The following is a 22,809-nucleotide window of genomic DNA, read 5'->3' on the forward strand; positions in this document are numbered from 1 at the left end:
TAGGATAGCACAAGGGCTAAAGATACAAATATTAAGGTTTTCATGCAGGTTTAGATTAAGAGTTTCCAACATAAAATGTTTGTGTGATGAATGAAAGAATCAGAAGAGATTGGTTTAAAAAATACATAAACACAGACTGAACATTTGCTTTAAATAGAATTTCCTTTCTATAAAAACAACGTAAAATAAAAAGTAATAGAAGAGCAACAATGCTTTAAAAATGTCTGCAATGTCAGGAGCATCATCTGTTTGGGTAAGTGAGTGTCTGCTGCCACCAAGTGGAGATTTTGACAAAATACAGGATACTTGAAGTCAATCTGAGAAGGAGCTAAAAACACAAACTTTTCAAATAAATTCCTCTCTTTGCAATACTTTAGTGTTTTTCTGCCTTTTTCTGCATTAACCTCTAAAATTCTGATTTTGAATCATATCCCCAAGTCAGTGGTTGACAAAACAATGTCATGTGAAACTGACCATTTTTAAAGTAGTTTCTTTTTTTATTATATTTTAACATTAAACAGTGTGCCAAATTTGCAAAGTTAAATTTTTTAAACATATTTTTTTGTTTGAACAATATTGATTACCGGTACATATTTTATATGAACTGAAACCATGTGATACAAATAATTAAACAATTTTTTGGAATGTTCAGAATATTTCCATGAGTTTTTTAAATTAGAGCACTTTGGCCTAGGTCTTTGTCCTGTTTGGGACCCAAGAATTACCCCTTAGTGGTATAAAAGTAAAGGTTGGAAAAAAGTCTGTTATACTTAGAAAACTTCATAAAGCCACCCTTTAAATTGTATTTTATTTCTTTTAATGTGACACAATCTTGCTATTTAAATCAAATTACCCCAAAATAAGGATTTTCAAAGCTAAATTTTAGGTTAGCCAGGGCTGCTCATTCCTGGTCCTTGGGATCCATCACCCTGACTGTTTTCCAGATCTCCAAGCCCTGCTAGCTGTTGATCAGCTCAACCAGACGTCTCCACATTCTGACTGGATGAACACAACCGGTACCAGCTAATCAGCAGAAAGCAATTCAGGGAGAGTTGGAAAACAGGCAGGCTGGTAGATCTCAAGGACCAGGGATAAGCAGCCCAGAGTTAGATTAATACAAGATTAATGAGAATAATTAACTGCAGGTCATGATTAACTAATCACACCCAAAAATGAATCGCATGACAGCACTCATAAATATGTATCTTTGCAGAAACTCCAGGGTTGAAGCCAGCTCAGTTGGATAATGACTGTTAAAGCAGAAGTAGCTTCTGAACATCAGGCACAGTGCTGCAATGTTGTTGTGTACGATGGAGCGGTCCAAACTCAGCATGAACCTCCTTGGGGAAAAGCAAGACTGTCCTAAAGACAGAACAATGGATAAAGTAAGCATGTCACCCATGTACAGTGCACAAAGACAAAACCTTTAGATTTAACACTTGAAACTTTACTTACCACATACAATAACAGTTGGAGTCAACGGCACCTGCTGCAGCTGGACCTCGTCTGCATCTTCTACAAGAACATGGCATCCTCCTCATTAAAGTAGCAGAGCAGAAGAAAGAGCGTCTCTTTAACATCTCATCTCTTCTGAGCAGCCACTCTGCTCTCCTTGCATCATCTGCAGCCTTTTAGTTTGGAAAAACTTCTTGCTTTCATCATTTCTGCAACCAGGGGGGTATTCCAGAAAGCAGGTTATGCTAGCTCCCACGATAAGTTTGAGGCTAAGGAAGTTGATAACCTCAGCTTTCGGTTCCAGAAATGGAGGTATGTTTCAGGGTAGGTCAAGTTACCATGGCAACTCATGCTCTGAACATAACCTGGTCCGGAGCAGGTTTAGTTGAAGCTTAGTTTGTTTACAGAGAGGGGAAGCAGCATGGCGTGTCCATTTGAAGATGATTTAGTGGATGAAAAAGCTCAGATAATACTTTTTCCACCGTGAGAGGGTGATAAGACCACATATGGATGTTGGAAAAAATAAACTTTTTTACTTTGATCTAACTTAATTATTTGCTTCAGTTAAGATAAATCATTTTTTTGTTAGGTCACCTTAAAAATAACACGTAGTTTTCAGACAATTATTTTCCTTTCGTTCAAATTAATTCAATTAAGTAGGTGTAACTTTGGTGCTGCAGTTAGATCGGCACCGCAAGGGATTCTGGGATATTATTCCCTTTGCCTGTCTGGACGGATTTGGGTTTAAGTGTGGGTTTTTTACAAAATGTGTTTAGTTGTATAGCTGTTTTACCGTGTTTCGCCGAGCTATTTTGTCCTACTATGCTTACGTCTCTGCACCATGAGTGAGAGTGAAGGAAAGAATGATGAGTTTATATAGCACCTCTACCACCCAAACCTGTTATGACAGTGATGGAATATTCTGTAATGAATTTTTGCACTCCGTGCATTTTTTTCCGTTTTTTTTAATGTTATAAAAATGAACACATCTGCCGGCTCAAACTTTCCGTTCTTTTTATTGTTATAAAAATGAGCATATCTGCCGGCTCAAACTTAGACATATGAAAGTTCAAGAAATATAAGTAATTAAGATGGAAAAAAGATTAATGGAGTAATGTGACATTTAGTTAGAAAAATACGTAAATTTGAGTTGTATAAACAATTATTGAGTGTGAATTAATGTAACTAAATTATTTAAATTATTTTTCAGCCGTGTTACTTTTTTGATGGACGTATAATCTTTATCCGCCGTCATTAAAATCTCAGACTCCGCCTCACTTCCGTCTCAAGTGTCGCGCTTTCTTTTTTTTTCTCTCCACGCGTTTCCATGGTGACTCCAGAAATCAGCGATCTATTGAGAATGTCTTTATGTACCGTGCGTTAACCCAGGGTTACCAAGTCGAGCGTAATTACGCCAACTCATATCCGGTCTTTTGGAACCGACATACCCAGAGTAAGCAAGTTCAGGCGGATTTCAGCCAGAGTTCAGGCTTAAAGTCGGGCTAGTTTAAACATGCTTCCTGGAATACCCCCCTGAGGGCAAACTATTTCCTTCCTTAGTCTTGGGCCAGGTCTCTTTCCCCTCTCCAAAGACTGCACAAATTTCTCAGAAAACTTACTCCATGGAATTTCAAAGCTGGCCTTCCAGTCAATGTATGTACAGTCCTCGGGTTCTGGAAGATGTGGATGATGAACTTCTCTGTGACTATAACAAAAGTGATGATGATTGTGCTGGTGAGGTCTCAACAGATGACGATGTGCTGTTCTCTGGCGTTTGGTCTGCAACAAAAAACAAACAAACAGTATAAGTGTATTAAGTGTACACTGTACTGTCAGTGTGTTACCCATTCATATTCATATCCACTTCCGAGTTACAAAAACTCATTTGTAATGTTTGAGACTCACATTTCAATTTCCAGAAAGCAAGACGTTTCCGGGCTTGAACGGGTCTCAAAGCTGGCAGCAAGTCGGCCTCTTCTATGAATCGTAGATCCTCATACAACTCCATTTATTCCAATGGACTGCAAGTGTTCTTCCAGGATGTCTTTTGTGGCTCTGGTAGGACCTCCACAATGGCAGTGTGGAGGAACATGGGTTCTGATTCACTCATTTTCACGTGTAGAATTTAGATCACCTTGAATCAGAGAGGGAAAAAAAAACTTGTAGGCACATTTTATACAGCACAAAGTAAAATCTGGAAAGGTTTTTAAGTATGATTTATGATTCACTAAAATTCTCGTACATATCAGTGTTGACATTTGTTGGCTTAGCTACATCTGTGCTCTCTAAACATCTCCACCACTGACAGAGGGCTGAGAACATGTTTTCCGAATATGCATACTTAAATTTTGAGATTATGCTTTCTAGACATATGAGCAGTTATGATGACTTTACTTTAAACACATGTCCATAGCCAGTTTCAAAAGATGACATGCCAGGCCAAACGTCTGCAAGATAATCTTTTAAACAAGACAAAAGGTTTTAACAGCGTAAAATTGCACATTTTGAAGTTTGCAATAAAGGAAATGGTTTGTGGTGTCGTCACACAGTGTGAATGGGATGAACCCTGCAGGCTCATTCTGTAAACTCTGCACTGCAGATAACTCTTCAATGTCTCTATTTTTTTTATTACAAAAAGAACAAGTTAACCTTTGTAAAATGTAATAATTACTTATACAGCCAAAGCCACCGCGAGTAGCCCAGACGTCTGCAGTACTGGCGGAGCTAGCTTAAAACACCTTTAGCATTCAATTGAGTTCAGCGTTGGAGGAAAGAAATCGCAAACTTACCGTGCAAACTTCAAAGATTTTACTTGAATCTTTTCCAGACAAGCAAAAAAATGTTGGAGATTCATCCCACGGATCGTTAAAACACAGAAAAAATACGACAAAAACGCTCGTCAAAAGTCTCTCGTTCTCTGCACTTCTCCCGCTTGCAGATTCCGGCCCGTTGGTGACGTCAACCACAGAGTTTTCCCTCCCACTGTGATCAACCAATCAGAAATCTGTGTCACGTGAGGCTGTGATACAGTTTAAAATTCAAATCGGGTTAGTCCAGGCTTCTGTTTGTTCAATATGATGCAGACTAAAATCAAGAAAAAAGAAAATATTTTCAGCTTGTAAGGCTTCATGAGGGGGGATTTTTGAAGACAAAGATAAAGTAACTCAAACTGAACCCCATAAATCTGTACCACCCTAAAGTTGATTTATTTATTTGATTATTTTTATTTATGTATTTTATTTGTATGTTTCAAATGTAAAATCAATTTTTTGTTCACTTTAAGGTGATCCAAATTTGATCCCAAATGTCCTTTATTTAGTTCAGACATTCATTCATTCATTCATTCATTCATTCATTCATTCATTCATTCATTCATTCATTCATCTTCTTTACCATTTTTCTCTTTCGGGGTCACGGGGTTGCCGGAGCCTATCCCGGCCACTTGGGCGAAGGCAAGGGATGCCCTGGACTGGTCGCCAGTCTGTCACATGGCAGAATATCCTCAATCACACATCCATTCACTCTCACACTCACACCTATGGACAATTTAGAGTTTGTAATGGTGTCATAATGAGACTCATTTTAGGGCTTGTACTATTCTCATTTTCTTTTTGCTGAGACAATAAAAAAAGAGGCTAAAACAAGATCTAAATTATTGAGCAACGAGAGACAGAACCATTTATGTCTTTCACTGAGACGTAACTGAGATAGGGATTTGAAGTAAGGATATCAAATTGAGACATACTTGAGCGCAACATAATATGGCTCATTTTTCTCTTAATTGAGATCTGGAGAAGAGACAGTTGTGAGAGAATTTTGAGATCTCAAACAGTGCTCACTGTGAGACTTATTTCTCAGGAGAAATGTTTGAGAAGAATGAGAAAAGCAGTTTAGTCTCAAACAGTTCTCATTTATGTCTAGGAGACGTAAATGTGACAGAAACGAGATCTCATCTTCAGTTTTGCTTTGCTATGGGGATGGTGACACATTTCTCTTGTGAGCCACAGAGCGTTCAAATTGGACAAATATAGTAATTTTGGTTCATATTGTGACATTTGTCTTGGAAGATATGTTTGCATCTGATCTCAGCGTGACTCACCTTTTGGCGTCTTCCTGCTGCTTCTGCCTGGATCGGGACACTCCCCCACTGAGACCATCTACATGCCTCAACCCGTTTGGATTCTGATTAATCCATTCCAGTGTACACAGCCCAGGGCAATATCTTCATAGCCGGCCGGTGAGTCAGCGTATAAATTCAGCGAGTTAGCTCTAGCGACTCCGCTGGTGCGGCTTCCTTAGCCATCTCTCCGTGGATCCTCTTGGACCTTATGGCTGCTATGCCTCCTATGCTGGGGGTCTGTGGAGAAGTAGTCCAGATGAAGGGGAGTGAGACAGCAGGATATGCTGTCTCATTGCTATGTTAAATCTAAAGGACCCAAAATCATCACAAAATCTATTCCAGATTTTCAGCTAAACTTCAACAGCACAACACACACGTTCTCTGTCACCAGTCATCTGTAACGTTGGGATTCTCTTTGACATCAATCTATCATTTGAAAAAGATGTGAACTAAATAACCTAATCTGCCTGTTACCACAAGAAAAACATTGCCCGCCTCCGCTCATCCCTCTCCTTTATTACCTCCCGGTTAGATTACTGAGACAGCATAATTTATGGCACATCTTTCAAAATTATAAACAAGCTGCAATTCATTCAGAACTCTGCCGCCCTTCTGCTCACACAACCACTCTCGTGAGCACATCACCCCGTCCTCTAGAACCTTCACTGGCTCCCCAATCGCTCAGCACATCAAATTCAAAGTTCTCTTCATCACCTTCAAAGCCCTTCATAACCGGCCCCGCTCTACCTCACCGATCTGCTCCAGCGTCACACTCCACCCTGCTGTCTGCGCGCGTCTGATGCAAACCTTTTGTCCCTCGATCAAGCATCGAACCTGGGGAGACAGAGCCTCCTCTACTGCTGCTCCGACCCCCTGGAACACTATGCCCCATAATCTCAGAGACTACAGTGACCTCCCAATGTGTAAAAAAATCACCCAAAAACTAATCTTTAAAAATATATATATATTTTTTGTGCGCAGCTCTTGTTTTTATTGACTGCTTTTTACTCATATGTTGTAAAGCTCATTTGTGTGCCATTTAAAGTGCTATGCAAATAAAAGGTATTGTTATTAGCATTATTATTATTAATATCATTATTGTTTCATGTGAAAAACTACATTGTGAAATAAAAGAAATTTATATCGTCCAGGTCTAGATCAGAATCAGTTATATCCCAATAAAAGTCTATAGAATTTTGGATTATGGAGCCAGCAGGAATTTCCTGTTTGGAACGCCAGCGGGGAGGAGTCAAGCTGTCCAGGTCTCACTTAGGGGTGTGTATTGGCAAGAGTCTGGCGATACGATACGTATCCCGACATTTTACCAACATATATTTTCTTTCTTTTTCTTTTAAAACATGACTTCGAAAAAAACTGTACGTGAATTTCAATGTCTTCCACTGTAATAAAATGGTCAAATTCAGTTTATTTAATGATCACAATGTTAAGCACTGCAACTGTATCTCATAAATAAGTTGCGTTTACGAAAGCAAATTCATGGTGCTTTTATTTTGGTAAGTTAAAATATAGAAGGGAACAGTCAACATTGTGTAATTTCTACAACATATTTTTCAGTATAAGAAAAAACAAAGAATGAATGTGCCTTAACCAATAAGTTTGTATTGGGGAAATAAAAGGCTGTTTATTTTCAACATTGCTTAATGTAGCTACTCCAGTACTTTTAACAGTTCAGGAGCCTGAATGGTGCTTCAAAAATAAAGGGTGGGGTGGGGGGGGGGGCAATTATTTCCGGAAATAATAAAGTGTAATGATGAGGAAGCATGACAGAACGAAGGCAAGTTGCTGTAACCCTTGTGCTATCTTAGAAGACCCCACCCTTAAATTGATGTGTTCTCCCTACCATGATAAAGGTGGATAAATGGGGTGTGGGGGGGGCTTTTGGCCCTGTCCTGTGGGGGGGCTAATCGGTACGGGACCTTGGAGGTTTGACGGGTCGGTGTCTCCGCTGAGGCAATCAGCAGTCGCCCCGACTGGTTGGCGGGCTCGGTCCCATCCATTCATGACCAGAGCTCTCCCAGGGGCGATGCCTGGGGGCGGGGGCCTGGACTTGCTCCGGGGGGGGGGGGCACTTTCATGCTCCTCTCTGTCTGTGTTGGGTGGGTTGTGTGGGGCCCGGGGTGTCGGCGCCTTGGGGGATGGGACCCCTTGGCTGAGGAGACCGGGGCCCTATGCTGGGGGGGGGGGATGTTTGACCACCAGGGGACAATCTACCAACCCCCTTCCTAACCCCCTTCCTCAAATAATCTCATATTAGGGGGAGGGGGTAGGAGGGTTTAGCCTGCAATGCACCTTTGGGGGAGGAACTACTTGGCAGTGGTCCCCCTCCCATGGTTGCTGTATGCAATGCCCCCCCCCCCTCTCAGTTTTATTTACACCTTAGACATATAGGGCCTTGGTAAGGGGGATGGTGATGGGACATCACTGTGAGTAATCAAGAGATGTCCTCTCAGTGCCCTACCCGCCAATTTTAACTGCACCCTCTTAGTACACACCCTTCACTCCACGCTACATTCCAACATAAACACACACACACCCTTACAAACACATACACACACGCATTTCGCAAGGAAGGTAGGACCTTGGACCATCTGTCCCCTACCCCATCCCTGGTAGGGGTTACTGGGCCCTTGGCAACGGCGGCCGTGTCCCCTGGGTGCTGGTCTCCTGGGCCCAGCAGTCCTCTCTCCACGGAGCGGGTCTCCCTTGGGGGGTCCTGGCTCATACCTAAGGTAAGGGCGGAGGGATGCCCAGAACTCCTGGGTGGTGATGAGGTGCTCGTCTGGGCCTGTGGGCACTCTTCTCGGGTGGGGCCCGGCGTTGGAACCCCTTGGGGTGTGGCGGGGGGGCTGCTCTCCTGGTTGGGCTGGGGCTGCACTCTCTCTCCCCCCATGCCTTCCTGCTCTCTGGCTCTGGGGGCCCTGCGGCGGTCCTGCTGGCCCTGGCCTGGTTGGCGGATGTGATCACCCGCTGGGCGGTTTTTCTCTAACTGCTGCCGTGTGGCGTTGGGGGCTTCTGGCTGCTGCGGCGGGGGTCTTGGTGTGGGGATGGCTGGGCACTCACCCTCCTTCTTTTCACATTCCACTATCCATATTAGAAGAACATAAACACTCACTTGAGCACAGGTGTTAGCTCACCTTGGCACTAATAGTTTGCGTGATTGAATGAAATATTTCACTCTAGTTGGCTTGAATGCACATGTATGCGTGTGTGAAAATATTTATGCTGTGTACATGTGGACATTTTTGCAGCTAACAGGTGTGTTTATAACATTTGAGTGTGTGTGTGGACAGGCACCGGCCCTTCTAGATTTGTATTACATCTGAACCTCACTGTAATGATAAACATCCAGTAGCTTGTTGCTTTATGCTGCTTCATGGTTTACCATCCCCCCTCCTATGATCACCCTCCTATCCCCCCCTCGCTAACATCTCTCTCTCTTCTTCCCTCTTTCCTTTTCCGTCTGATCCAACACAATAAGATTTTCAAATACGATTAAAATGAATAAAGTTTGGCCTTGATTACAAAAGGGGTTTATTCAGACATACCTCTGGTTTTCAGAAGATTCATAACCCCTGTTTTTAAAGTAAAATATGTCCAATGCAAGAGGCCTTCAGGTCTCATCTGTTTGCCCAGCTGTTGGACAGGACAAGTTAAAAAAAAAGGAGTCTGCAACTTTCAACACGAAAGGAGTCGTTCTGTTTTTGTTTTTTCTGATCAAACCCAGTAGGAGCAGCAAAGAAGAAAAACACAACACTGCATTACATTTATGTTAATGTTACATTCATGATTTGTATCCATTATATATAGTTTTTAATGGATTCTCCTACTTACTGCTGCTGTTAAGCTGAATAGAAACAGGACTTCATTGTTTCATTATCCAATAAAAAAAAGATTCTTACAAAATGTAAAATGTTTCAGAAAATAAATAGAATAATTATGCCTTACCAATAAGGTTAAGGCTTAGGGTTAAAGTAGGATTGAGGAAAGTGTTTGTTTTCAACATTGCTAAATGTATCTTCTCCAGAGATTTTAGAATATTCAGGAGCCATAACTGTGCTTGAACAGGTGCTTCAAATATAAAGGGGAGAACAGACAGACTCATTCTGCTTAGAAAGTTCATCATGAAACAAAAGATCAATTCTGAAAAACAGCAACGTGAAATAAAAACAAATCTACTTTGGAAAACATTGATTTGATTTTTGGTTTCAGAGAAAAGCCATAGAACAATATTAATAATCAACATGATTAAAATGCTGCTTTAAAACAACGGACTGGATTTTAAAGCAAAATAAAATATATTAATATAATGGCTAATTTAAAATCTGTGTGCAGTTTTTTCACAATTTCATTTTTTTAAATATATTCTTGAGAGCTTTATTTGTTGATTGTGTGATTGCACGTCATATTTATTTTTAAATTATGAACAATTTGGGGCTTGTTACGCCCCCTTGTGTGTCTAGGGGTGCTAGGGGGGGCATAACATAAAAAAGTAAAGGTTTTGCTACCAAGTTGACTGCAACACAAAACACCAAACGAATGTCTCCATAAAATAACCAAATTTATTTACATATAAACAAACAATCCAACAATAACTAAAAGTGAAGCTAAAAGGCTTCAGGGTGAACCCAGGCCAAAACAACAAACAAAACCCCAACTAACTGAAACATACCTCCCTAACCTAAACAGGAGAAAACATGTACTAAAGAAAATGGCGGTTCACCCCTACAGCTTCACTTAACATAACTATAAACCAAAAGATTAATCAGAGTGGGCACAGACAAAACTACAAAGAACTACAAAGTGCAACACAAACTAAAACAAGTGGAGAAGACATAAACAAAATGGAGAAGAGGGCCAAGCTGCAGTGGAGACTGTTGCAGCAAGGCTCCCTTCCCCCCGACTGGATGTCCAAATGGTGCTTTTAAAGCTGCCTCCACCAGCTTGTCCAAATTGAGGCCACACCTTCATGCACCACACCTGCAAATAATCAGACATACAAACAAAGATCCACAAAACACAGAAGTCCCGCTCTGATAAAGAAATAATACACAAAACACAGAACAAACAGAACAAACCAAAACCAAATACGGCCACAGCCGTAACAGGGCTCCATAGTATGATAGCGTGAAGGAGAGCACTTTAATGTGGCTAAGATAAAACATTTGAAAGTTCAAAGTCATGAAGGAAAACAAGCTGTGATGAAACCTTCACAGCGGAAAGAACTGCAGCTTCTTCAACAGGGACTTTGAAGCAAAATGACCACGAATGATCTGGATCAAGAAACCTTCTGCTGTTCCATCTGTCTGGATCTGCTGAAGGAGAAAACAGTTGATGTCTAATTTTTCTCTTTCTAAAAGGTTTACCAGCCACCGTCTCTAAAGTTCCTCTTTTACTGATCTGCAGCTCCTCCTCTGTCATGATGGGCGTAACCAACAGGAAGAGAAGAAAGAAGCTGATTGGCTGAACTCACTGTGAAAACACCTTATGGGAGGATCAGAGTCATACTGGTTTCTGAGGAAGTGAAACTCTCACAGTCTTTGTGTCTGAGAGGAGAAATGGCGCAGAAAGGAGTTGATCTGGATCAAGAAACCTTCTGCTGTTCCATCTGTCTGGATCTGCTGAAGGATCCGGTGACTATTCCCTGTGGACACAGCTACTGCATGAAGTGTATTCAAGGATTCTGGAATGAAGAGGAGAAAATCCCCAGCTGTCCTCAGTGCAGGAAGACCTTCATACCGAGGCCTGTTCTGGTGAAAAACTTCATGTTTGCTGCTTTAGTCGATCAGCTGAAGAAGACTGGACTCCAAGCTGCTCCTGCTGATCTCTGCTATGCTGGACCTGTAGATGTGGTCTGTGATGTCTGCACTGGAAGAAAACTGAAAGCCATCAAGTCCTGTTTGATCTGTCTGGCCTCTTACTGTGAGAAACACCTTCAGCCTCATTTGGATGCAGCTGCATTCAAGAAACACAAGTTGGTGGAACCCTCCAAGAACCTGCAGGAGAACATCTGCTCCCGTCATGATGAGGTGATGAAGATGTTCTGTCGCACTGATCAGAAATGTATCTGTTATCTCTGCTCTGTGGAAGAACATAGAGGCCACGACACAGTCTCAGCTGCAGCAGAAAGGACTGAGAGGCAGAGAGAGCTGGAGGAGAGTCAACAACAAATCCAGCAGAGAATCCAGGACAGAGAGAAGGAGGTGAAGCTGCTTCAACCGGAGGTGGAGGCCATCAATCACTCTGCTGATCAAACAGTGAAGGACAGTGAGAAGATCTTCACTGAGATGATCCGTCTCATCCAGAAAAGAAGCTGTGATGTGAAGCAGCAGATCAGATCCCAGCAGCAAACTGAAGTGAGTCGAGTCAAAGATCTTCAGGAGGAGCTGGAGCAGGAGATCACTGAGCTGAAGAGGAGAGACGCTGAGCTGAAGCAGCTCTCACTCACAGAGGATCACAGCCAGTTTCTGCTCAACTACCCCTCACTGCCACCACTCAGTGAGTCCACACACTCATCCAACATCAATGTCCGTCCTCTGAGATACTTTGAGGATGTGACAGCAGCTGTGTCAGAGCTCAGAGACAAACTGCAGGACATTCTGAGAGAGGAATGGACAAACATCTCACTGACAGTCACTCATGTGGATGTTTTAGAGCCAGAACCAGAACCAGAACCAAAGAGCAGAGCTGACTTCTTGAAATATTCATGTCAAATCACACTGGATCCAAACACAGCAAACAGAGAACTGTTGCTGTCAGAGGAGAACAGAAAGGTGACAGTGATGGAAAAATCTCAGTCTTATTCTGATCATCCAGACAGATTTACTAAATTTGGGCAGGTTCTGAGTAGAGAGAGTCTGACTGAACGTTGTTACTGGGAGGTGGAGAGGAGAGGAACATATGTTAGTGTAGCAGTCGCATACAAGAACATCAGCAGATCTAGAGATGAAAGTGGATTTGGTTTTAATGACAAATCTTGGTCATTAGATTGTTCTCCAAACAGTTTCTCATTTTACCACAACGGCATAAAATCCTCCATCTCAGCTCCTGCTTCCTCCAGAGTAGGAGTGTACCTGGATCACAGAGCAGGTGTTCTGTCCTTCTACAGCGTCTCTGAAAGCATGACTCTCCTCCACAGAGTCCAGACCACATTCACTCAGACGCTACATGTTGGACTGTGGTTGAGTTATTTTGGAGACACAGCAGAGTTCTTTAAACTTGAATAGTTCCAGAAGTTCCTGAAAAAGTGAAATGTTTGTTTTTAGTGATTTCTCTGCTTTGGATCATTTTGAACTAAACATTTTAACTGTTAATATTCTGTGGAGTAATGTTTGTAGTCAGAAATAAAGAGAGAAATGAAAAATCTCTAGAATGTGGATTTGAGAAATTTTTGAACAAGAATCTCAAACTTTTTGGAGTCAAATCTGTTTTCTTGTTGTTTCTTTGAACTTTGGGATTTGAGTGTTTGAATTCAAATTTCACACAAATGTTTTGTTCCTGTTTTTGTGTTGTTGTCATGTGAACTGAAGGAAGCTGCAACACAAATGGAATCAGTGACGTCACAATCAAAGACTTTCTCTGTTTGTTCTACACAGAAATGACAAGAGAAGAAACTGAAGGAGAAGATTGTGTTTGTAGAAAGAAGAACATTTACAACTTTGTTTTCTTTCTTTTTGCTACATTTGACAACTTTGGATTGAAAATTTGTGTTTTTATTTCTTTGTTTTTTCAGAGAAAAAATGTTTCTGATCATTTGACAATAAAAAACATCCTGATTTTGTCTTCATTCCAGAGTTTGTGTGAAATCTGATGAAGAAAAGTGGGAATAATATGAGGGAAGAACTGAGGCAGTTTTCCTGGAACTCCAGAAAGTACATGTTTAGATCAGAAACATCTCTGTCAGTCAGTCTGTGTCCTTTGGACCTTCTGCAGCAAAACAGCTTCATTCCAGTCAAATGAGAAGTTTTCCTCCAGATTTGATCCAAACATTTTTCTACTTCAATGATTCAAAAGCTGAAAACACCGAAGGTCTGGTTTTGAGGGGAATCAGCTGCTCAGACAGAACACTGAACTGGACTGAAGCTGAAAGACAATCTTTACATTCTGATCATTTTGATAAATATTCATCTCTGTCTCTTGTCTTTTTGCAAATGACATAAATCTCTCAGTTAACCAACAGGAAGAGAAGAAAGAAGCAATAGAGGATACTACCGCCATATATTTTTTTCTTGATAGAAAAATGAGTCTATCAGTATAGACTTTTGTTTTGAAGGTTCGGAAATTAACCCTTTCCCCTTGCCAGATGAAAGCATTTTATTCAGCAAGTGTTAGGAATAATTAGAAACAGAATAGTTAGAAACTCCCTTTTACATTTTATTACACTAACTTTTAATTTTTATTACACTAATGGTTTAAACTTGATTCACTATGTAGCATCATCTGACACTTGAAGCTCCCCGACCTTCGAACATCTAGCCTGCAACAACCTGGGGGTGGATTTTTCACACCACGGTTCATCTGGTTATCTTCTGAAAATGCAAATGCAGGGCTTATATACCAAGCCCATTTTCCTGTTTTCTTTGTTCGGACTTTGATGCAGCAACCCTGTTCATCTGTCTGTAACCCTTCGTGCGGAGTAAATCTCCACTGAAGCTAGGTTTTGTCTCTGAGTCATTATTCATTCATTTCTGTGTGCAAGAAACTGACGGGGTACGAACCTAATCCTTTTATTAATACAGTCCAATCTAGCAGATCTACCAGTTTCTTCACAGCAAGTAAAAGTTAGTGGGTTAGTTATAGAGGTTTTTATGTTCAAAAGATGTTCAAAAAACAAAATTTTATGCCCTGAAATATTATTTTCTATCTTAACCCTTGTGCTATCACTTTAAAGTTGGGAGTTGGGTCATCTAGACCCATTAGACAGTGCTCTGAACCTTTTTTCTTCAATGATTTGTTATCTTCACTGGTGTCCGTGGATTACATAAAATCTTTCCATCTTTATCCACCTTTGTCATGGTAGAGAGAACACGTCAATATAAGGGTGGGTGTCACGGTACCTCCGGCTGCTACCCCTCCCCTCCCTGCTCCTTCATTGGAACCAGCTGACCTTCATCATCTCATCACCTGGCAGACCTTCTTAAGGAGATCCATCCCAGCATACTACGCCAGTCCGTTATACTCACTCCGGTGCTTACGTCTGGCCTCTAGTCAAGTAACCTTGCTCTAGTATTCCAAGCCTTGTACTTACCCTTTGTCTCATGGCTTCAAGTCATCTCCCCACTGGTCACGCTGGTTCCTCGCCTCGTTCCTGTTTCGCCGTCCTCGGCGTCTCCACTCACGCCAAGCTGTTCTCGCTGTCCTCGGCTCCACCTCTTGCTCCAAGCTGTGCTCGCCGTCCTCGGCGGTCCACCTCGTCACAGGCTGTCCACGCCGTCCTCGGCTCCACCTCTAGCTCCAAGCTGTGCTCGCCGTCCTCGGCGCTTCATCTCGTCACAGGCTGTCTACGCCGTCCTCGGCGCTCCACCTCGTCACCGGCTGCTCACACCGTCCTCGGTGCTCACCCTCGCTCCCAACCGTTTCCTGCATCCACGACTTCCACCCCCTCTCTGATTAAACCTCCTGACTATACCTCGTCTCCTGAGTTTCTTCTGGATTCCAGCATCTGGGTCTCCCTAGTAGTCCGATCATGACAGAACGGACTGGCCAATACCCAGACCCAGCTGACCCGGAAGAACCCCGTCTGGCCTTCACCCACCAAGGTATCGCTCTAGGGCGACAAGCTAAATCCTTAAATCAGATGACGGTCGCCCAGCAGGACCTTTCTCGTCGTTTGGACAGTATCGCTCAGACTCTGATGGGGCTAACTACCCAAAAAACCCCGACCGTCACTGCCAGCAACACGGTGGCCGCCACCGCTAGTCCGGTCCCCGCTACGGATAGCAATGCTAACGAAAACATCCGGCTCCTCCCCGAGCCCTTCCTGGGTGACGTAGGAGCTTGCGGGGGTTTCCTCCTTCAATGTCATTTGATTTTTCAACAGGCTCCCCGTCATTACCAGGCAGACCACAGCAAGATCACTCTTATTGTGAACGCTCTTCGAGGCAAGGCGCTTCAATGGGCGCAGGCTTATCTGACTGCTAATTCCATTTATCAAACCTCTTTCGAACGTTTTCTAGGGGAGTTTCGACTGGTTTTCGACCAACCCCGCAAGAAGAAGGAGGCTACCCATCGACTGTTAAACCTAAAACAACGCCACAGATCCGTGAGTGACCATCTGATTGATTTTCGGATTCCAGCGGTCGAGGCGGGCTGGCCGGATGTAGCCCTTAAAGGGGTGTTCTATCAATCCTCAGTGACTCTATCAAGGATCATTTATGCTCTCAGCCAGAAGCTAACTCATTTGAGGAACTCGTGACAGCAGCCTTACGTTCCGACGTTCGCCTACGGGAACGTAAGGCGGAACGCTCCTGCCAAGACAAGAAGACTAATCCTAATTCTCCCTCTTCCTCTCCAGCCGCTAACCTCGTTCATGTCGTCTCCCACGATTCAGTTGGACGCTCTGCAGAGGAGCCCCTGCAGATTGGCCATTCGAAGCTTACCCCTGAGGAGCGGCAGAGGCGAAGAGAGGAGGGGGCCTGTTTTTACTGTGGCCAAGCCGGTCACCTCGTTCATAAGTGTAAGCTTCGTTTAAACCCCCCGTTAGAAGGCAAGCCACGTGCGGGTCAATTTTCTCTCTCCACCGAGAGACCTTTTCTCTATTTACCTGTCAAGTTAAGTTTTTCTTCTAGCATTTTTGAAGGTAAAGCCCTTATTGACTCTTGAATCTCCCCACAGAACTTTTGGATACCCCTGTCAGGGCGGCCGGTTTGGGTGGTCAGGTCCTCACTCACATAACCCACCGTACTAAGGCTGTTCGTTTCATCACGTCTGGTAATCATCACAAACTCATTCAGTTTTACATTACCAAAACCCCCCAGTCTCCCATCATTCTAGGGTTTCCTTGGCTTCGCGCTCACAACCCCCAGTTCGATTGGGTTAATCTCCACGTTACCAACTGGAGCACTACCTGCATGGCTAATTGTCTTCGTTCCGCCATACCCTCGGTTTCTCCTTGTTGTGATCCAGATCCTGAGGAGATCGATCTTTTTAAAGTACCTCCGTACTATCACGATCTTAGGACTGTTTTCAGTAAGACCAGGGCTGGTTCTCTTCCTCCCCACAGGCCGTACGATTGTTCCATCAAACTAGTTAAAGGTGCTACGCTGCCTAAGAGGAGGCTATTTAATTTGTCAGGCCCTGAAAAATTGTCCATGGAGAAATATATCCAGGAAGCCCTCTCGGCTGGTCATATTCGCCCCTCATCTTCTCCGGTCGGTGCCGGGTTCTTCTTCTTCCAGAAGAAGGACAAAACTTTGCGCCCTTGCATCGATTAACGCAACATCAATCAAATTACCGTTAAGAATAAATATTCCCTCGGTCCAGAGGAGCGCTCGTGGATCTCCCGCTCCCTCATTCTGGACCGTGCCCTCATAGACGATTTCTATCGGGCCCACCCAGATCGTCGTCCCGGACCGCCTGGAGGCGGTCGTTGAGGGGGGGGCGGTACTGTCACGGTACCTCCGGCTGCTACCCCTCCCCTCCCTGCTTCTTCATTGGAACCAGCTGACCTTCATCATCTCATCACCTGGCAGACCTTCTTAAGGAGATTCATCCCAGCATACTACGCCAGTCCGTTATACTCACTCCGGTGCTTACGTCTGGCCTCTAGTCAAGTAACCTTGCTCTAGTATTCCAAGCCTTGTACTTACCCTTTGTCTCATGCCTTCAGGTCATCTCCCCACTGGTCACGCTGGTTCCTCGCCTCGTTCCTGTTTCGCCGTCCTCTGCGTCTCCACTCACTTTCCGTCCGGTCCAACACAAAAGATTTTCAAATGTGATTAAAATGAATAAAGTTTGGCCTCGATTACAAAAGGGGTTTATTCAGACATACCTCTGGTTTATCAGAAGATTCATAACCCCTGTTGTTAAAGTAAAATATGTCCAAAACAAGAGGCCTTCAGGTCTCATCTGTTTGCCCAGCTGTTGGACAGGACAAGTTAAAAAAATAAAAATAAAAAATAGACAAAGTGAGTTACTGCCTTGTAATGTGAGACATGGTTAGGTCAGTCCTGTCTTTGATATGGAAATTACAAGTCCCATTGGTTGAAACTTTAGAAAAATGTGTCAATTTAAATTGTATTTAAAAAATTAAGTTAGATCAGCATTTAAAATTGAGTTGGATAGATATAAAAAAAATTACGTTGATTAAACATACTTCAATTACGTGTTACCAATTGAAGTGACTCAATTAAGTTGGATCAACTTTTTTCTATTTAGAGTGTGGGAGCCCTGAAACTGCAACAGTTACACTGGAGGACTGCGCAGACCTGGACATCAAAGACAAAATCCAACTTGTAAGTTTTGTTTTTCCCCCCCCGAAAAATTTGTTCTCAGGTTCTGAAAAGCATCCTATGTTTTGATGTCCACTTTCCCCGCTACACATATTTTTTAAGGTCCTGCACAAAATGTGACATGAAGTTTCTCTTTTATTTAAATCTTAAAGGGGGCACTGTGCTTTCCGATCCTGAAAGAGCAAGTGCAGGAATTGGCCTATGCGTGGGACCTTCCTTCCCTGACCAAGAGCAATCAAAAATGGCTTTTTGAGAAGCTATTGTTCCATGCTATAAGTGAAAATGATTTATGTTGGCAGAATCATTTAGTTTAGTTATCAGGGATGCGTGGCTATAGTGTTTTTGCTTTTCGTTCTAAAATAAACTATTTGACTTTTTACAAACAGTAACAAAGACATGATAGAAAATGTATTACATCCCTCATGAGAACTTGTTTTTTGGCACCATTAGACTCTAGACAAGGGGTCAGCAGCGTTTTTGACATCAACAATTCTAAATTTTCTCCTTAACAATGGTGTCATCACTATATCATCACTGTAATGTGAAATAACCTTTCCAATACATCTGAAATGTTATTGAATTCACTAACAGCAGGTCAAATATCTTTTTTTAAACATATTTTGCCATAAACTCAATTTCCTGGTTTTCAATAGTGGCAAAGTCTATTAGGTTAATGAGTCTGCACAGCACAGAAGATGATTAGCTGATTTAGATAAGTGGGTCTCTTGCACCAGAGCTATATCTGCTATAAGACCAGTCAGGTGATATAACACTTTTAGCTTCTTTTGCCCAGAGCCAAGTCCACGCACATTTCAGCTAACAATGTTAAGACTGTTCATAGCTGCTCCAACCGGGAGAGTGTAAGGCTAAATAATGCGCGTTCCAGTCCGTGTGCGCATGCACGCTGATCGATGAAGGAACGCTGTGCATTTGTGTGCGAGAGCGTTTCCTGGCTGTGTGGGCTGCATGTTGCGTGCGTCCTATGTGAGCTTATGTGAGGTGTTTGCTGGATGTCCGCGAGTGTGTGCAGGATCGCGTCTGCATGCCCGTGTTCGCACTTGTATGCACGTGTGCGCGTCATGATGAAGATCACATGTCAGGATCAACTTGTCACGTAGCAAAAATCCAGTCATGAATATCTGTTTTTTCTGGATCAGCAACAACAATATTAATAAAGAGAGTTTTCTAAAAGCTGACATTCTCCAAGCAGCAGCATCTGTCTTTCATGCAGCATGTTTGCACGAAGTTTTTATATGGGGGGAGGGGGGCAGAAGACATTAAAGGAGGGGAAATGAGGAAAACAGAGTGGAAGATTTTTACAATTGAAAGGATTAAACATACAGATTTCTATCAGTCTATCAGTTTTGTCTTTATTTAAATTAAAAACATTGTATATTATTTTTGCAATGCTTGTACAAAACCTGTATTGATAATTGAAAATTGTTAATGTGTAAAAATTGTAAAAGTCGCCTTAGGCTCTTCTCTTCTTGATTTGCAGCTTCAGTTTCTCCAAGTTTCTTTCAGATCTTCTCTGTCAGGATGGCCGTAACCAGGAAGAGAAGAAAGAAGCTGATTGGAGGTTTAGAGTAAGGCCGGACGATAAAACGATAACGATATTTATCGCCTTAGAACTTTTTCTCAATAGAAAACTGCTTCTATCGCGATAGACTTGTTTTGAAGGGTCGGAAATTAACCCTCGCCACTTGCCAGTTTAGAGCAGTTTATCCTCTTTGGTTAGTAAAAGTTAGTGGGTTAGTTATTGAAGTTTTTCTGTTCCATCAGATTCTGAATTTTTGTGTCCTTTGAATTTCATTCTGATTTTTTGTCCCCTTCCCTCCCTTTCCAGTCTTATTTTTCTTAACCTTTGCATTTTCTTTCTGAATTTTTTTTTAAAGCCTGGTCAAGCGAAGCTTGCCTGCAGCAAATTGCATCCTGGCAAAGAAAATGAAACCGTTAAAAGTGGTCTTTCATATATGGAAGTTTTTCTGTGCCATCAGATTCTGAATTTTTTTAACCCTTGAATTTTCATTCTGAATTTTTTTTACCTTTGAATTTTCATTCTTTTTTTTTTTCTTTTTCTTTGTTTTTTTAACTTGTCCTGTCCAACAGCTGGGCAGACAGATGAGAGCTGAGGGCCTCTTGTGTTGGACATATTTTACTTTAACAAGAGGGGTTATTAATCTTCAGACAAACCAAAGGTATGTCTGAATAAACGCCTTTTGTAATTGAGGCCAAACTTTATTAATTTCAATCATGTTAGAAAATCTTTGTTGTTGGACCGGACGGAAAAGGAAAGAAGGGAAGAAGAGAGAGGGACGTTAGAGAGAGGGGGGGAAGGAGGGTGATAGTAGGAGGGGAAGGGGGATAAGACCATGAAGCAGCATAAAGCAACAAGTTTACTGGTTGTTAATCATTATGGTAAGGTTTAAATGCAGTACAAAAAGGGCGGAGCCTGTCCACACACACACCCAAGTGTCAAACACACCTGCTAGCTGCAAAAATGTCCATCTGTCGACATGTACACAAAACAGATAGTGCTTACACGCATACCTATGCCTTAAAACCAACTAGTGTGAAACATTTCAGTCATTCAGTCACGCAAACCGCCAGTGCAAAGGTGAGCCAACACCCGTGCTCAGGTGAGTGCTCATGTTCTTCTAGAATGGATGGTGGAATGTGTAAAGAAGGAGGGAGAGCGCCCAGCCATCCCCACCCCAAGACCCCCACCGCAGCAGCAGCGGCAGCCGGAATCCCCCCAACGCCACACTGAAACCGGCAGGGAACAACCGCCGCCCGGGCGATCAAGCCCGCCACCCAGGCCAGGGCCAGCAGGACCGCCGCAAGGCCCCCAGAGCCAGAGAGCAGGGGGGGCACGGAGGGAAAGAGAGGGCCGCCCCAGCCCAACCAGGAGAACAGCCCCCCCGCCGCGCCGGGAGAACCCAACGCAGGGCCCCACCGGAGAAGGACGCCCACAGCCCCAGACGAGCACCCCACCACCACCCAGGAGTTCTGGGCATCCCCCCGCCCCAACCCCAGGTACGAGCCAGGACCCCCCAAGGGAGACCCGCTCCGCGCTCCAGGCAGCCATCCGCCCGGCCCACGGTTGGTCCAGGGAGGAGCAAGGCAGGGGCCCGCCGCCCCCGCCCAGGAGGGGGGAACCCCGGGGAAAAAAGAGGGCCCACAAGGGGTGTTGTAAATATGGCCCGACCAGGCTCGGCCACAGTTGGAAATTTGGCGGGGCCCAGCGCTCAGGAGCAAGGACCAGAACCCACCCCCCAGGGACACCAACACCCCTGGCTCAGATGTAATGTGAACCCCCCCACCGCGCGGAGAGAGCACTGCCGGGCCCAGGAAGCCGGCACCCCGGGGACACGGCCCGGGACACGGCCCGGGATGTATATATTGAGGGGGGAGGGGTGTGTGTACTCAGGGGGGGTGCAGTTAAAATTGGCGGGTAGGGCACTAAGGGGACATCTCCTGATTACTCACAGTGATGTCCCCTCACCCTCCCCACCAAGGGGCCGTAAATGTCTAAGGTGCGGTTAAAATTGGCGGGTAGGGTGCTAGGAGGACATCTGCTGCTTGCTGGCAGTGATGTCCAAGCACCCCCCCTACCAAGGGCCCTACATGTCTAAGGTGCAAATAAAACCGAAAGAGGGGGGGCCCACTCCATACGGCAACCATAGGAGGGGGGGCCACTGCCTAGTAAACCCCCCCCCCCAAGGCTCATCGCAGGCTAAGCCCCCCACCCCCTCACCCTATTATGAGGTTATATGAGGAAGGGGGTAAGTTGGGGACAGCTGGTAGACTGTCCCCCGGTGGTCAAACAGCTGTCCCCCCCCCCCCCCCAGCAAGGGGGCCAGGCCCACCCAGCCCAGGGGCACCACCCCCGGAGGCGCCGACACCCCAGGCCCAGCACCACCCACCCCACACAGAGGGAGAGGAGCCAGAAAGCGCCGGCCCCCCCCCGGAGCAAGCCCAGGCCCCCACCCCCAAACGCCGGCCCTAAAAGAGCTCTGGTCAGGCCTCGACGGCACCGAGGCAGCCAACCGGCCGGGGAAACCGCCGATGGCCTCAGCGGAGACCCCGACCCGTCAACCCCCCCTGCTCCGTACCAATAGTGGCCCCCCCCCTCCCCCAGAATGCCCCCCCACAGGACAGGGCCGACAAGACCCCCCACCCCACCCCCCCCAGACCCCGCAGCCAAAGCGGATGACACCCAGAGCGCCCGGGGGCCCCAAGAGGGTTGTCCCGTCCCGCCCCAGAGCCAGGGAAGGGCTGATCCCAGCCCCAGGCGTAGATGGGAAGCCCATCCAGCGCCGCTGCCCCCCCCCCCCCCCGAGCAGCGCCCCCCGCCAACCCCCCCCATATTTAGAATTTTCATTCTAAATATTTTTTAACCCCAACATTTTGATCTCCCAAAAATTCAATGTAAAAAATTTCGACGGGGAAGACGCTGCTTCTTTTGTGCCACTAGCACAACTAGTCGATCGAAGAACACATCGATATCCAGCCAATCAAGTCATGGGAACGACATGACGTCAGCGATCGGTACGTTTTACAGAAGTCCAAAAGATGGCAGCAAACTCGGCAGGCGGTTCATCGGTGAGTCATTAATCATTTATATCTCTCTATTATCGTCTTATTGACGTCGGCTAATAGAGCACAAAAACGTGCATCTTTTGTTGATATTTTATTTTTTCAATTTTTCCCGCCGCGAACTATTTGTCAACTTTCAGCTTCCGGGTTCACCGTTATTCCTTAGAC

At 44.3% G+C, this 22,809-nt stretch overlaps 1 protein-coding gene and 1 long non-coding RNA gene across 2 annotated transcripts; one reads left to right on the plus strand and one right to left on the minus strand.

Annotated features, from left to right (window-relative positions):
• Nucleotides 1–920: 920 nt before the first annotated feature.
• Nucleotides 921–4,537, minus strand: LOC105356129. Its single transcript, XR_910372.3, has 5 exons — nt 4,245–4,537; nt 3,361–3,589; nt 3,075–3,234; nt 1,456–1,536; nt 921–1,362 (listed from the first exon to the last, which is right to left on the minus strand). It is a non-coding gene; the product is annotated as an uncharacterized LOC105356129 (long non-coding RNA).
• Nucleotides 4,538–11,087: 6,550 nt separating this feature from the next.
• Nucleotides 11,088–13,379, plus strand: LOC101157395 (tripartite motif-containing protein 16-like). The gene has a single exon (XM_023965410.1). It carries the CDS (start codon nt 11,152–11,154, stop codon nt 12,817–12,819), a length of 1,668 nt encoding a protein of 555 aa, XP_023821178.1. The 5' UTR covers nt 11,088–11,151; the 3' UTR covers nt 12,820–13,379.
• Nucleotides 13,380–22,809: the final 9,430 nt, after the last annotated feature.

Source organism: Oryzias latipes, chromosome 17 (assembly GCF_002234675.1).
Source record: "Oryzias latipes chromosome 17, ASM223467v1".
NCBI classification, from domain to species: domain Eukaryota; kingdom Metazoa; phylum Chordata; class Actinopteri; order Beloniformes; family Adrianichthyidae; genus Oryzias; species Oryzias latipes.